At 35.4% G+C, this 15,827-nt stretch overlaps 1 protein-coding gene across 3 annotated transcripts in view; it reads left to right on the top strand.

The window, feature by feature from the left end:
* The window catches only part of LOC134851006 (uncharacterized), a 100,185-nt gene that overhangs the window by 65,557 nt on the left and 18,801 nt on the right, over positions 1 to 15,827 (top strand). For all 3 annotated transcript variants that reach the window (XM_063866881.1, XM_063866880.1, XM_063866879.1), the window contains 5 exons: positions 2,021 to 2,325; positions 2,617 to 2,752; positions 3,119 to 3,250; positions 3,941 to 4,534; positions 8,232 to 8,554. In XM_063866881.1, the coding sequence (XP_063722951.1) occupies positions 2,021 to 2,325; positions 2,617 to 2,752; positions 3,119 to 3,250; positions 3,941 to 4,534; positions 8,232 to 8,554 (1,490 nt within the window). The remainder of the gene's footprint in view (positions 1 to 2,020; positions 2,326 to 2,616; positions 2,753 to 3,118; positions 3,251 to 3,940; positions 4,535 to 8,231; positions 8,555 to 15,827) is intronic.

The raw sequence follows: 15,827 nt of genomic DNA, 5'->3' as shown, positions 1-15,827 counted from the left end.
CTCAAATCCTTTTGGTATTCGAGATATGGCTTTTTTTCATAATTTTTTCATTTTTTTTGCAAAAACTTCAGATATAAAAAACTAACCGAATGTGAAATTCGCAACCTTTAATTGATTCAGGGTACTATCAGAAGTTGCGAATCTGGCGTCCAAATATGAGTGCTCAAATTCTTATAGTTTTCGAGATTTGGCGTTTTTTATGAATTTTTAGTTTTTAAAAAAAAAAAACTTAGATATAAAAAAACTTAGAAAATTTGAATTTCTCAACACTGCAGTGGGGTGTTTTCAGGGTACACTCAGGGTTTGCAAGTCGGCGTCCAAGAATAACGGCTCAAATCTCTTTGGTTTTCGAGATTTGGCGTTTTTTATGAATTTTTTATGAAAAAAACTTAGATAAAAAAAGTAACTAACCAAAATTGAATTTCCCAACCTTGTAGTGATGTTCTGCCAAGGTACACTCAGGGGTTGCAAGTCTGGCTTTCAAGTATGACTGCTCATATCTTTTCGGATTTCGAGATATGGCGTTTTTTTCTGATTTTTTCATTTTTTTAATTTAAATTTTTAAAAAACTAACAAATCTTGAAATTATTAACCCTGTAGTGATGTGCTGTCAAGGTACACTCAGGGGTTGCAAGTCTTGCTTTCAAGTATGACTGCTCAAATCTTTTCGCTTTTCGAGATATGGCCTTTTTTTCAGATTTTTTTCATTTTTTTAAATTTTAGTTTAAAAAACTAACCAATCTTGAAATTATCAGATTCTAATTATTCAGTTTTCTCATTGTGCCGGTAACTCTTTTCCAACTGTCAGCTGGCTGCATTTTCAAAAAAAAACTGTTTTTTTAAAAAATTTCCCTGCGTTCATTGAATCTGTTCTATTTATCTGTTGGCTATGTTTAAGAGTCGATGAACCTAGTTCGGACTCTTATATAGGTCTTGATGATTGTTTGTTTTAATTCAGGAAAAGGGTTTCAGCTTTGTTCAGGTTCAAATGTACTCTTTTTTGCGGTTCGGCTTTGTTCAAGTTCAAATAATTTCTTTGTCAAAAGGAAGGGAAACTCCATTATCGATTCTTCAAAGAGCTTCAAGGCCATCTATTTAAGATTTTTTTGAAAGTTGATATTTTTTCAAAAAAAAGGTCAGTATTTTTTTCGTGTTTCTTGCGTTCATTGACTCTTTTCCAACTTTCTGTTGGCTGTTTTTGTTCTAGTTCAAGTTTCTCAATTTGAGTTGTTTTTCATAAAAAAAGGGTCAATTGCAAATTTTTCTTGAAATTCTCAGAGCTTCAAAGTGATAATTTTTTCTTGAAAAACTTTTTTTTCTCTCAAAAATTGTGGTTTTTCCAGTCTTCTCGTTTCATAGCTTCTTCTGTTGGCTATGTTCTCGTTCGCTTTCACTCTTTTAAAATTAAGATCTTCGAAGTTTCAACATATCCGTTGTTTTTTTTTGATGAATTTTGTTTAAAACGCTGTCAACTGCGCGTCTGAAAGGAAATCGAAAATGAAGTTCTTACAAAGTTTATTTTCCAAAAAATTTCCATTAAATATTTTCCAGCCAAATATCGAATCTCGACGCTTTACCAACTTGTGTTTTTTGATGTATCATTTCTCTTTGAAGCCAAATTTGATGCCTTCAGCGTTTAAAATTAGTTAGTTTTTCGAAAGCAAAGTTTCAAGCGGTTTAAGTTTTTTTAAACAAATTCATGTTTTTTTTTCAATTTAAGCTGCCTGTCATTTTTTCGGAACAGCTATTTGTAAAGGGTTGCTTCGCTTTTGTGTTTTGTGAATAATGTTAATATACAAGTTAGTTGGTTTCTGAAGATTATGATCAAAGTTGAAAATATGTCTGATAGTTTGTTGAAATAAAGCTGACGCATCATTGTTTTTTATGACAAAGTTGGCGAAATGAATTCTTTTTTTAAATAGTTCCAAAAAATTGAGTCATTTGCAAATTTTGAATGTGATGGACAATGAATGTTGTTTAGCTAAAATGCTAGGTTTCATAATCTACATGTGACTTTCAGACACCTGTGAACAACAACTACGAGTCTTCGTCGCAGTCCGAGAACAACACAGGTAATGAAGAAGATGAAATTAAGCGTAGTCGCAACTCAAACAATAGCCAATCTGATTCGAGCTCCACGAGCAGTGGCGCTGGTCAAGATCAGAACATGAGCGAACCGGGGGAGACGAAGATAGTGCACCATTTCCACTTCACAATGTGGAACGACTACGGGATCCCGACAGATACAAGCAGCTTCTGGTCTTTCATGGACACCGCCATGGCATACCACGAGAGTGTTCACGCTCCTGTGTTGGTCCACTGTCGGTAAGCATATATTTAGCATCCCATTATAAGCAAAGCTTGCTCAAGTTATTATGGGCGTATTTAGAGGGAAGCGAAAGTGAAAGAACTGAAGATTAGTAGTTGAGACGTGAAATGAACTTGAGGCGTGAAATAACCAAAGTATTCTATAACCAGATATAACCAGAAATAACGAAATAACTAAATTATTCTTGATTTTTTGAACTTAACACAATTTTTTTTTTCAAATACAAGCATCAAAAATCCATATGTATGCTATTTAGTGTTTTGTAATGTGTCGTGTGATATGTTTAGAGCTGGAATTGGCAGGACTGGCACGTTCATTGCGGCCCACTACCTGCGAGAGATGCTGGAGAGAGACCACAAGGTGGATGTGCACAGGTTCGTCTGGCAACTCAGGGCCCAGAGGAAGAAATTCGTCCAGAAAGTTGTAAGTACCCCGCTCCCGCTGTTTTCATTCAGTTTTTACGCAAGCACTCTAGTATTAGAAGATCAGTGCACTTCTATGCAACCAAAGTCGCACGTTTAAGTGCATAGTTTATGCGTTAATTAAACAGCCTGATCTAACTATATCCGATTTGCAGAGGTATTTGCGTTTTTTCGTAAGCTCATCTCCCAAAGACAGTTTTGTATTTTGTTCCGTTTTTATTTTTTGCTTGTGTTTGTGAAATGCAGTTTTGTCTTTTTATGACAGTTGCAATTGCCAAAGTATTCAGTGGTTCCATACGGTTAACAAAAATCAAGATCACAGATAAAGTAGAAAAACTCTGCAATATTTGTTTGTGTTTTGTTTCAGTGTCAGTACCGGTTCATCCACCAAGCTTTACTGGAACACATTCTGTTCGCTCCGTGTAGGATGCAACTTAAAACTCTGCAGAACAATCAATTCTCCCAATCCATCAAAACCACTGTCCTAAGACAGCTGCAGGTACGAATTGCTACCCTACTAGGTGTCTGATGTTCAATGGAAAAGTATATATTCTACCCAGTAGCGGTTTGGGGTGGGGGGGGGGGGGGGACGCCTCGCCCCATCAGGGATTCGACAGTCTATACTAATTTTGAGGGGGGAGCGCGCGCCGAAAAAAAGCGATTTTTTGGTCGAAATTTTCCAAAAAGTGCCTAAAAACGCTTTTTTTTTCAAAAATTTGCCTGCGGATCAGAAAATTTGGTCAAATTAGGGTCGTTATATAGTGGTTTGGGAGAGCTCAGAAAACAATAAATTTGTTCGACTTAAAAAAAACCATGTTTTGAAATTATTTAGAGTCGATGGACATATTTGCAAAAATTGGTTTTAATGATCAGATTTATCAGTGAAATATCAAAAAATGTCAATAATAAATTGTTTTAGAAATTCAAAGAGATTTAAGGCCATCGATTTTTCGTTGAAATTCGAAAGCTGAGATTTTTTTCAAAAAATTAAGTCAGTATCTTTTTTGCATTAATTCGTTTCCAACTGTCTGTTAATTATGTTCTGGAAGTATAATCCGCTGGAGATAACTCAATTGAATCGACTATTAGAAAGGCTTAGGAACCAATTTTTTCTAAATATACTATCAAACTGTGTTCTGCTGTTTAATTATTACTTTGCATTTAATACTAGTTTTGGATATGTTTACAGAATGTTGAGTTTGTGGAGAAGTACAGAGAACACCACCTTGAGAAGGAGAAAGGGGATTACAACGGGCGAGAAGAGACATTTCCACGCGACTTCCAGAAAGTACCCTATAAATACAACTTCGTCCGATTCCCCGCCGACATCATACACGAAGTGTACAGTTCATACCTGAATGCATCTTGGATCTGTGGATACAACGACGAGTTGAAGAAGTTCATAGTGACAGACCTCCCTTATGAAGTGAAACACAAAACATTTTGGTGGATGGTCTTACAGCATAAAGTATCCTATATTGTGTATATTGGAGACTTACCAACAGATGGCCAGAAGAAAGAAAAGCCATACTGGCCCGAGGTTCAAGGTCAATCTCTCAAATTCGGAAGAATTAATGTCACTCTTCTGAGCAAGAAAGGTTTTATGCCTAATGAGCACGGAGATGATTTCTCAACTGAAGGCGAAGATGATGAAAGTAATATTTATATGAACAGTTCGTCGAATGGCCTCGAAAGCGAATGCAAATCGGACGGAAAATGTTCATCCAGGTCATCCGGCCCGTACTCGGCAATAGTCAGACAGCTTGTGCTCACTGTTTCAGATGTAAGTGTATGAATTATATTCCTCTTGTTAGTTGAAGCCAACAGAAACAAGGATAGCCGGTTGCTGTGCAGATAGCACAGAATGCTCTGACCAATTTGATTTAAGGACAGAAAATAAAAACCAAAATTTTTTTTTCAGAGATGAAGAAAATAAAAATTCAGCTTCGCAATTTTTATCGAATTTTTGGTTTTCTTAAAGTGCAAAAGAACGAAGTGTTTTTCTCTGAAAAGTTCGTCATGATTTTTTTTATTTTTTTTGGAAAAAGTCTTAAAATTTGTTCAGGCTCGAATTTCTTTTTTCGCGGTTTAACTTTTGATCTCTTTTTAGTTCAGTTTGTTTGAGTGCTTGAGGTCGTAGTGTTTCAGTATGAACCTTCATTAAAAGGGTTCACTTATTTGGTAGCCTTTTTGCTATAATCACGATCTGTAGCATTGGAAATTTCATAGCATCTGTTCTCTGCTTTATTTGTGGCTTTGTTATTGATTAAGTAAGTGAGACTCATAATTTTTAGGTCGCTGATCGGATTCAAGACTTGGCCAAATTTCAAACTAATTCGAGGCTTATTTCTTCTTTTTCTTATTGCACTTTATAGAACTGCTTTTTGTCGAGTTCTTGCAAGGCAAACTGAACTATTGAAACAGCAAAAGTGTCAAGGTTACGAACGTAATTTTCTTTTATTTTCTGGGTGAAAAATGCAATAAAGAACGGTACCGATATTATAGTTAATAAAAACCAGGTGCCACTGAAGGGAAACTTTGCTTAATAGCCTCTCAAGTCGTGTTTGTAAAAGTTTTTAAGAGTCGTGAACGTAGTTCAGACTCTCATGTAGGTCGTGATAAGTTTTTACGTTTTTTCTTGAAATTCAAAACGCTCTAAATAATAAAAGAAGGGTATTCGGACTTATGAATGCTTATATAAATGTCCTTAAATAATTTTGTTCACAGAATCGTCAAAATCAGAAATGCGAAATTTTTTTTGCATATGCGGCACTTTTGGTCTGGAGGTATCGAAAAAGCCTGGAAGGGCAAAGGACCTGGGCTCGAATGTGATAGGACATGTTTTCGAACAGTGAATAGTCCATCTAAAGAAAACTGTCGGCTTGTTATTTGTCGGATTATATTTTGTCGGCTTAGTTGCCACATCTTAGAATTGTTCTTTTTTTTACTGTACGCAAGTTACCTTGTAGTTGCTTTTAGTGTTTTGATTGTTTTTTGCTGTTTGTAATTTTACTGACATGACTTCTATGTTTTAATTTTTTGTTGTTTTATTGAACGCTTAAAAACTCCTTTCTGCCCAAATACTTTCGGCTTATCTTTTATCGACTACTGTCCTATTTTTAGTCGTCTCATGGAAACGTCATTTTTATGCTCCCTTCTAGATCGTACAACTTGCTAAGCATCTTAATAGAAATTATGGTTTTTTATAACATTTATTTTCGGTTTCAATTTTTTTCTTTTCCTTTTATTAACTCGCAAATAAAATTGTTCACTTATTTGGAAATTTCACCGCAGCATTGAAATTGCATAGCAACTGTTCCCTGCTTTATTTGTGACTGAGTGGCTAATGGTACCTATTATGCTTCCGTGGCTTAGTGGTTAGTGTGTGAGATTCTTAATTTCTAGGTCGCAGGTTCACTTATTTGGAAATTTCACCGTAGCATTGCAAATTGCATAGCATCTGTTCCCTGCTTTATTTGTGACTGAGTGGTTAATGGTACCTATTATGCTTCCGTGGCTTAGTGGTTAGTGTGCGAGGTTTTCAATTTCTAGGTCGCAGGTTCGAATCTCAGTTCACAAGTTTTTGCTAATTCGAGGATTATTTCTATTATTTTTTTATTATTATTATTTCCACTTTATAGAGCTGCTATTTGTCGTGTTTTGCCTCTGTGTAAATCTTCCTCCGATGGTAATTTTACATTCTATTGTTTTGGCGTTTTTTTCTTCAAAGTTAGCCTTTTCATTTTGATAGATCTAGTTTTTTCGAAATTTTCTATTTTTTTCCGACTTAACAGCTTTCTTGTTTTGTTTTGCAAGTGGTGCGAAGCTCAGCTTGTTGTGCGGCTCTGTGTGAAAGCTGAAATGGCGCAAAAAAAGTGAACGATTTCTAGTTTCGAAAGTGGAATTTAATTTATAGATTTCCCAGAGGAATAAAAGTTTTATTTATTGATCCTGTTTTCTCAATGTGGGTTCATTTTCTATTGTCTTGGTAAAAAGTCATATAAATTTTTGTTTAAATTTTTTTCAAAAAACAGCTAATGTTTTTTTTTCTACTTCTTTGCGTTCATTGAATCTTTTCCAACTGTCTGTTTGCTGTTTTTTCCTGAAAGTATGTAATTTTTTATACGTGGCTCGATAGTAAAATATCGTGATTATGATTTTTAGAAAGTTAAAAGTAAAGCTTTGAACTTTTAGTAGAATTAAAGTTGGGAGAATTAAATCTTGATCAATTGTGTTTTAAATTGATGCTTTACGTTGCACCTTACGAGTTTTTTTGTAAGGTATTTAATATTGGCTGGAAAAAAAATTATTCTTTGGCTGGAAAAAAAACACTTTCACTCTTCGAGAGTGGTCGAGCAATAATTGCCGAAACAGGATCAGAATCAAAACATGGATACATTAAAAAAAAACTCATGGATTATCATAACTTGTTTTCATCTGCACCTCGTTCAGACATTTTTAAACGGCATGTGAAAAGTTTGGCTGGCCGATATTTGAAGGATTGGAGTATTGACTACAAATATACCGGCTTTTTCTCATCAAACCGGTATTTTTTCTCATCAGACTAAAGTGAAATGCTAAGTTTTTGTTGTAATCGTGGCAACTTTTTTGATTGTCCTTTTCAGGGCTTTGATTTTTCAGCTGTTGTAGTTTTTTTTATTTTAGAGCTTTTTTTGCGTTTGTTTGCGAAGCGCCGCTTCTCTTTATTATAGTTAGAATCAACTATATTTCAACTAGAAAGGAGTCGTTTTAGTTAATAAAATGCTGAAGTGCCATCTAGCCTTTGAAGTCACTTTATGTAAGGTAGAACAAATATAGTTTTTTCTTGTTTACATTTAACGAAATCAAGGTTAACCAAAGTTCATTCTAAGATCTGTATTAGAGCTGAACTGCATGTTTGCATACTGTTATGCAAAGACAGTATGTCCCTATCTCAATTCTATATTTGAATTATATGAAAGGGTTCTAACCTTTGGAATGATCAGATCTCAAATATGATGTGCAAATAGAGATTCAAGAAGAGAATTGGGTTGGAGATATTCTGTTCAAACCGTTTAATAGAGACTTGTTGTCTCGTCTATTCTATGAGCATTATCTTGAATTTAAAAAAACTGCCGTCGTAAAATTCATGCCCAGAAATTTAAACGTTTTTCATAACAAAAATTTCATTTAATTATTACGTAATATTTTTTGGGCTACGAATCAATTTTGTTTAGCTGTAACGCAGACGTTTGCGGATTAGAAATGAAGGGGTATAAATCAGTCCAAGTTAAACTCTACTGGCTCGATAGCATAAAGAACATAAGCTATCGTTTTGTATTGAGTTAACAGGATTTAAACAACAATGCTAAAACCTGACCGTTCTTTTTGACGCTTGCATTTGTTAATGAGCTACCTGAATGCTTTTTACAGCTTGTTTTAATGAGGTAAGGAGATGTTTCTAAGTTGGTATAAATAATGTTAATTTCGTTTATTCTCAGGACGACGAGAACTTGGCGCGGGGCGAGGAGTGGCATATAACCCACGTGCAGTACCTGCTACTAGAGGGAGCCACTGGTCCCCCCTCCAGCCCCGCCCACTTCGCACATTTCGTGTCACTGGTGAGAAATAACCTCGTGGGGGATGTCCCCGATACCAGCATCCCGAAGTTCAATCACAAAGGGGTGTGTAACTGCACGCTCAAACGAGGCATGCGGGACTCGGCTTTCAATCGAAGCAGTACAAACAGTGCAGGGCCAAATGGGGATGGCACTGACGCGCATAATACGTGTGACTGTGCTAAACCTCTCGTCGTCCAATGCCTGTAAGTTGATTTTCGGATAGGATGTTTCTGGGGTACTATTTTTTTCAAAGGAAACCTTTCCGGGACTTGATGGCCTTATAATGTTTTAAAAATTGTTGATGATAGTTTTTAAGTGTTGATGAACTTAGAGATTTATCATTTATTTTACTTCCGTAGTTTCTATGAATTGATTTTTGTTCGGTCTTCAAGAGTAGATGAACGAAGTGAAAACTCTAATATAAGTCGTGATGATTTTTTGTTTTTCTTTAAAGGAAAAGTCTTAAATTTTGTTCAGGCTCAATATGATTTTTTCCGGTTTGACTTTTCATTTCTTTTTAAGTTTGTTAAAAGGAAGGCAAACTCCACTTACGAATAGAGAAAGTGTAAAGGTCACAAAAAACGTGATCGACTTCTAGTTTTGAAAATTGAATCAATTATCAGATTTCCCTTAAAATGAAATTTTTATCGATTGATCTAGATTTCTCAGATGGAGGTAATGTTATTTAGAGTAATGAACGTATTAAAGAATGTCATATAGTTCTTGCTGATTTTTTTTGTTTTTTTTTCAGGAAAAGTCTCTAATAACTACAGATGTCCATTCATACATATTGATGCTTTTATGAATGCCCTTAGGTATATATGCACTTTTTGAGTTAAAATGAAATTCATCTGCTGAAAGTGACGTAAATAGCTCTCGCCAAATACCAGCATGGAAATGGCGCAAAAAAAACGTGAACTATTTCTAGTTTCGAAAGTAATTTAATTTTTAGATTTCCAGCGGAATAAAAACTTTACCTTTTGATCCAATTTTCTCTAGTTGGGTTCTTATTATCAAAAAAGCGCCAACCATAAATTGTTCTAAAAATTCAAATAGCTTAAAGGGCATCTATTTTATCTTTGAAATTTGAAAGTTGAGATTCTTTCAAGTGTTTTTTATGTTTACTTGCGTTCGTTACTCTTTTCCAATCTTCGATTGGCTATATTCAAACTAGTGTCAATCATAAATTTTATAGAAATTCAAAGAGTTTTAAGACCTTCTAATTTTTTCTCGGAAAAGGGAAGGTTGAGATTTTTTCAAAAAACCAAGTCAGTAGTTTACCTGCGTTTATGAACTTTTCCCCCAATGTCTGTTGGCTATGTTTACTTTTCGCCGGCTCGGTAATATAGTTTGTACTGAAATCACGTTTGAGTTGCTCTGATTCCTTCTCTTTTTCAAAATAAAACTGCATATATGATGGCAGTTTATGAAGTTTTTCCGCAGCAAGTCGCAAATTTATGTGTTTAGTTTTTGGGTTATTTGTTTCAAAACAATTTAGCGTCTATTTGAAATTGCCTAAGCTAAAGAGCTTGAGCTATTGTTGAAGCGCTCTTATCACTGCCTGATATTAAGAGTTAAGGAAGTAAGGTATTCTTGAATATAGGATACATCAAGAGTCTATGGCTAAGTGGTTAAAGTAAGTGACCATTCGGCTTACTTTCGTTATCTGCGGGACTTTAATTATTAAGTTCCAAGTGAAGACACTTATTTATGTGTTTGTTTTGATTTAAGTTAGGCATGACTGATAGTAACACCTCGAATGCAAAAGAATAAGCTCAATGAATTGAGTTTAATAATGAAGGTTGAATTTTTCTCAGTTTCATTTTTCAAAAATGGGTCAAGTGTAGGACAAAAGAGTAATCATTAAAAATAGCTTCAAGTCGATAAATATACATTTGAGTTAGGACCGAAGTGTAACTCATAGAGTAATTTCGGATAGGGTACACCGTCTGCTCGTCACGCTATCTTATTTTCGGCCGGATAGATTCGTGCAACTTCTTAGTCTAATACCGATCCTAATCTTACTCTTATACTATCTAGTCTCAGGTTGTTTAACTAGTCTCTGCTAGGCTCAATAGATCTAGGGTATACTGGTTTATTGCGGCTGCTGAAGTGCTCGGGAGAGTCCAACTAATTTCTAAGTTAAATTCAAATCTCTCTGGTGCTGAAATTACAAGTAACTTCAGCACTTACAAATAAGTGGGTTGTTAGTTAGATGGATCATGATTGGTTAATATTAAATACTTTACATTGGTAAAACATTTAATTTATCCAATCATAAAATGTAGTTTAGATCAGGTTCCACCCATCCGGGTTTTACAGAGTTTTTTAGAATAGTTCTTCTGCAATTCGAAGGATGGATGATGGACGTTTGTTTTTGGCGAACATCATAATTTTCTTCCGTTTCCTCTTTTGTTAGGGAAGTTCCAGGAAGCTGGAGTTAGAGACATAAGACGTTGTGTCTTCTAGTGACAACGACTACGTCTTTGCAACAAACTCAAATCTGATTTCAGAATGGTTTGCTATGTCAGGTTTTTCTGTTCTGCGTGGAGAACTTCTTTTGTGTATGATCTAGTTTGGGAATGGCGTGGAGATTGTGCGTGGAGGGGATGCCTGGTTACTCGGATCTGTACGTATACTTGAACATCGAGGTGGTCATTGGTCTAGTTCAATGAAGTCCTTTTCTGCGAGGTCAAGTCGTACTCTAAATCCTTTGAGTTGTGATTGTGAGCGGCATATCGATTGTAGTTGGTCATTCTCTCTCGAGTGTAGTGGGGTCGTCTTGTCTTTTGATGTTCGTCCTTGGTGTTGTATTCTGATCTATGTATTGCATCATGTGATTTTACATTTTATAAAACTTTTATTAGTTTAATATTTTTTAATAATGATTTTAGTTAGTTGTTTTCACAAAAGCTTTTTGTTTTAGTTCGGTTATTTTGAAGAGTTACTCACACTTGAGTAGCTCTTATTAAAAATAGTGGTGTGGTCACAAAGCGTGGATGTAGCGCGGTGGGTTAGGCCGGCTATAGAGCATGCTCAGGACGTCCTTCCTGGTGGGTTAGGCCAGGAGTGGGAGTATGATTTCATGCGGTTTTTGTGAGGGGTCCTGTTATGTGACAACGTTTTATGTTGAGTTTGTTGTGGTCTTACTTATGTTTTGTTGGTTGTGTCCTTTTTTCAAAAATCAAATTGTTTGTGGTATGGGTTTGTCTTTCGACTTTTTTGTGTTTTATTATTTCTTTCTTAGACTTTATAATAGTCTTCAAAAGAATAAATTATCCAGTTTTAAACTGGGTTAATCCGGTTTGGGTACCGTTGGTTTCTTTTTCTAAGTCATGCTGTTATTCTATGATTTGTGATATTTAGTAAGCTGCGTTGGTTAGTTTTGTTTAGTATATGATTCCTTTCCAACCGGGTTAAAGGAAAGTTCGAAACATGTTATTATATGTTAGAGTTGTTGAGTGTGAAAACTTGAAACTGAAATTCATTATTTTAAACAATTCTTCGTGGGCGAGCTGTGCGAGTGTGGATAGAATTTCTGTGCGAATGAATGAAAATATCAAAAGGTTAGTACTGCATTTGCATTTATTTAATGTACTACATAGAATTTAGAAATTTACTGCTAGTCATGGGGGAATATTAAGATACAAATTTTCATCATAATTAGATTTACTGCTTGTGGGGGAAAATTTTAGAAATGAATTTACTGCATTGGTATTAAATTTATAAATTTATAAGTGTAAGAGATTAATAGAATTTTTGAAATCTGTTTGATGAAATTTGCGATTTTTATTTGTCTTTTGTGGTTTTTGTAGGTGATCGTCGGATGAAGGCTAAAAATCTAAAGAAAACATGAATAAAGTATGGTGAGTTTTTTAATATTTTAATTAGTTAGTAATATTCATTTAATTCATACTTACCTGTTAGTCGTCGGGGAAAAAACCGTGGGGGAAGATGTCGTGAATTAGTTCTGAAGTTGTTAGTAGTTTAGCTAAGATGCGGATGATATTTTTAGTTTGAAGCAGTGGCCAAAGCAATTGAAGTGCCTTGATAGTGGTTAGTTCTTCAGTGCCAACTGCAAACTCATAAGGTGTGTTTTGGATTAAGTTATATAATTTGTGATTGAATTTAGTGTTGTGGATGAATTCTAAAATTGGGATTTCTATGGGTTGTACAAACTCGTGCGGGATAAGGAAGGGTCGGGATTCTTCGGCGTTGAAGGTCTTGGTGATGGGACAGAAGATGTACATTTGGGTTATGGGGTCATAATTACGAAGAATACCATGGAGGTTAGTGTCTTTAATACAATATGTGAAATTTAGGAAAAATGGTGAAGTGTATTTGGAATTAATGAATTGAAAACGATGGTGTGGTTGTCTAGAGGGTGTGTGTAGGTCAAAGTGATTTTGGATGAAGCGATAATAACTATATGTGTGGGTTTGTTTAGTGCGCAACATAATATCGTGTGAGCAGTGTAAATCTCTTTCGTGTGGTGCAAGGAAATGAAAGGTTAGTGAAAATATTTGGAAGCGTTCTTTAAAACTTTCGTATGCTTGTGTGTCTGTTAGTGCTTCTGAAATAATGTGATCAAACTTTCGGTCGAAGATGTTTAGTGTGAATGTATATGGTGTCTTGATGAAAAATTTCTCGGTAATCTGTGGATTAGCGAAGCGATCGTCGTCTAAGAATTGATCTTGGTTAGCTCTGATGATGTTGTGATCATAGTATTCGAGTGTATATTCGTTAGCTCTAGGTGCAGTGTGTGTTTTTAGTGATTTTTTATATCCAACGTAAGTAAATTGTCTAGGTGTTAGTGGTGTAGTGAGTCGATATAGCATGTCCGTATTTCGCTCTATATCGATGTGAGTGTTAGATAAAGGTAAGCAAAGAGGGTTCGTGAAATGATAATATGAGGTCCAAGAGAGAGTAGGCATTAAAACGTATTCATCTACAAAGTTGCGTGTTTCGTTAGTGTCGTGGGGGGTGTTTAAGGTGTATTGTGGGAATGAGGGTAAGGTGATGGCTAAAAATTCTTTTGTGTTAGTATGCTTGGGGTGGTTGATGTATTCACGGGCTGTTCCTGGTTTTGCTGGGAAAGGATGGTTGGGGAACTTTCTTTTAAAAGTGCGGTAAGCTCTATTAGTGTTGAGTGAAGATTCAGTGGATGTGGATGATGGTGCTAATGATTCAGTATAATTTGAAGAGGGTGTAGGGGTAGGGGGGTTGGATGAATTTATTGTGGAGGAGATTTGGTTTATGGTTGGGGTATTAAGGTGGTAGGGTTGTTGTTGAAGGGTAATAAAATTATCTAGCTCTGGGGAGATTCGGGGGGTGTCTGGAGAATGAGATGATTGGTCAGAATGGTATGAGGAATAGGTTGGGGTAACTTGGGAAGCATAAGAGGGTGTGGGAGTAATTGGGTCAGGGTTATTGGATAATATGGGTTGAAAAGGGGGTTGAGAAAAATTAGAAGAGTTATGAAAATTATTGGATGGGGATGGTTCTGAGTCGGCGAATTCATCGGGGGTTTCAATATTCGGGTTATTGAGTTGTGAGATGGAATATAAAACTGAGATGTGTGAATTAGTGTCGGAATTCATGCCTGATGTTACATTACTAGATGGAAAATCGGGTGGCGGAAAAGCAAAAAGTGGTATTATTGGGATTGGAGAGGTAAGATTGGTTGGGTGGGAATTTGATCGGTGTAGTGATCCAAGTTGGCGGCTCATCGTGGGCTAAAAAAATGATTATTTTGAGACTGAAAAGCGGTGGTATGGGGTTGTTCAATAATTTGTTCATAAGTATTATCATCTTGTGACTGGTGTGTCATTATATGTTGAATGGGACTTTGTGATGTGGTGAGTCGAAAATTTGGATTATGTGTGATGGCTAAGTTTCGAAAATTTCGTGGGACTAGGGATAGTGGATGGTTATTTGGTAGGGCTGGTAATTGTGGTGCCGTTGGCGTTATGTCTACATTGTTATGTTCTTCGTCGTATGTATTTTGTCGTGTTGTTATTTTTGTGTTATATTCTTTTATTTGTGCGTCTAAAAGAATTTTGTTTATAGATGTAGAAAAGATTCCAAAAAATCCTGCAAATAGTATGCGTGCTACACTTGCTTGTCTGTTTACTTGTGTGTGTATAGCACATGTGTTGTAGATTCCTTTTAAAAGTGAGAAAAGAAATCCAATGAAGTTAAACATTGCGTATAAAATAGTCAATTTTTCTAAGATGTAGTAGGGCCATCCTAGAAAATCGAGGATCTCATTTTTGAGTGTAACAAAGCTAAAAATGTTAATTGGTGATATATCTTGGGGACGGTATTTTTCACCGTTTAGATATATGTAATCTTTAATGTCCTTAAAATATCCGCTATAGTCTTGCGTGTAGATATCGGCAAATCCTGCGGTTTCTGCAAGTTTGCGTAAATTTTGGTCTATTGATTGTCTTTGTATAGTGTCCATTTGTGTTAATAATTCTTGGAATTGTTGTGTTCTAATGTGATGTTGAATATCTGATTTTGAATAGATTCCTATTGATTGTAAGTCTATATTTGGGTTTCGAGCAATAGCGCGAATGCTTTCTGGTGAAAATTTTTTGAGTGATTGCATTAATGTGGGATATGGTGTGAGAAGATAATATTTATTTTCATCAGGGTTTAGTTGTACTACATTGTGGCTGTTTTCTGATCCACATGGGACTGCGGTATCCCAGAAATAGGTTCTTCGTGAAAGTGTATCCACGAAATGTACTTTATTCTTATAAAAGATAGGGATTCTTTTATAACATCGTTTATCTTCAAAAACGTATAGTGGTGATACTTTTTTAGTACAAGTATAAAACCATAAGATGTTTCCTTCATAGTCTAAAAAATTTGATCTATTTCCAGATAATAAGTATCCTGCATAGGGTATTTTTAATACTGCTAGTGCAAGTGATTGTAATATTTGTGTTCGTTCTAATTCGCATAGGTGGTGTAGTGTTTCTAATTCGGAGAGTGACATTTCTTGAAAAATTCGGCTAATTGTATAATCTAGTTTCATATCTAAATGAATATCATAGTGGATATTACCGAAATATGTAGTGTTCATTAGTGATAATTCTTGTAAGCGTGTGCTTCTGGTGTCCTGAGGTTTTAGATGTCCACCAGGTTGTCCGTTGCTTTTTTGAAAATTAACTGGTATATAGGATGTTCCTTCGTTTAAAGGATGACCTGTGGCATATGGGTCGATTTTAATTTTTCCAGTGGTCATGTCGAATCCTTTTTCGTATTCAACTAATATTTCAGAGTATTGTGTTCTGTGAAGTGGATTCCTGTATTTACATGCAAGTTCTGTTTCTTGATATATTTGAAAACGTGTCAATTTGTTTTCTATATTGTCTATGTTTCTAAAATTAGAACTTAGTTTTCGTGATGGATGGACTTGTTCATATGGAATTGATTGTATAAAATGTTTTTCGTGAAATTTTATCA

This window comes from Symsagittifera roscoffensis, chromosome 7, assembly GCF_963678635.1.
Source record: "Symsagittifera roscoffensis chromosome 7, txSymRosc1.1, whole genome shotgun sequence".
NCBI lineage: Eukaryota > Metazoa > Xenacoelomorpha > Acoela > Convolutidae > Symsagittifera > Symsagittifera roscoffensis.
The sequence above is the reverse complement of the archived record's forward strand: the minus strand, read 5'-3'. Positions and strand labels throughout refer to the sequence as shown.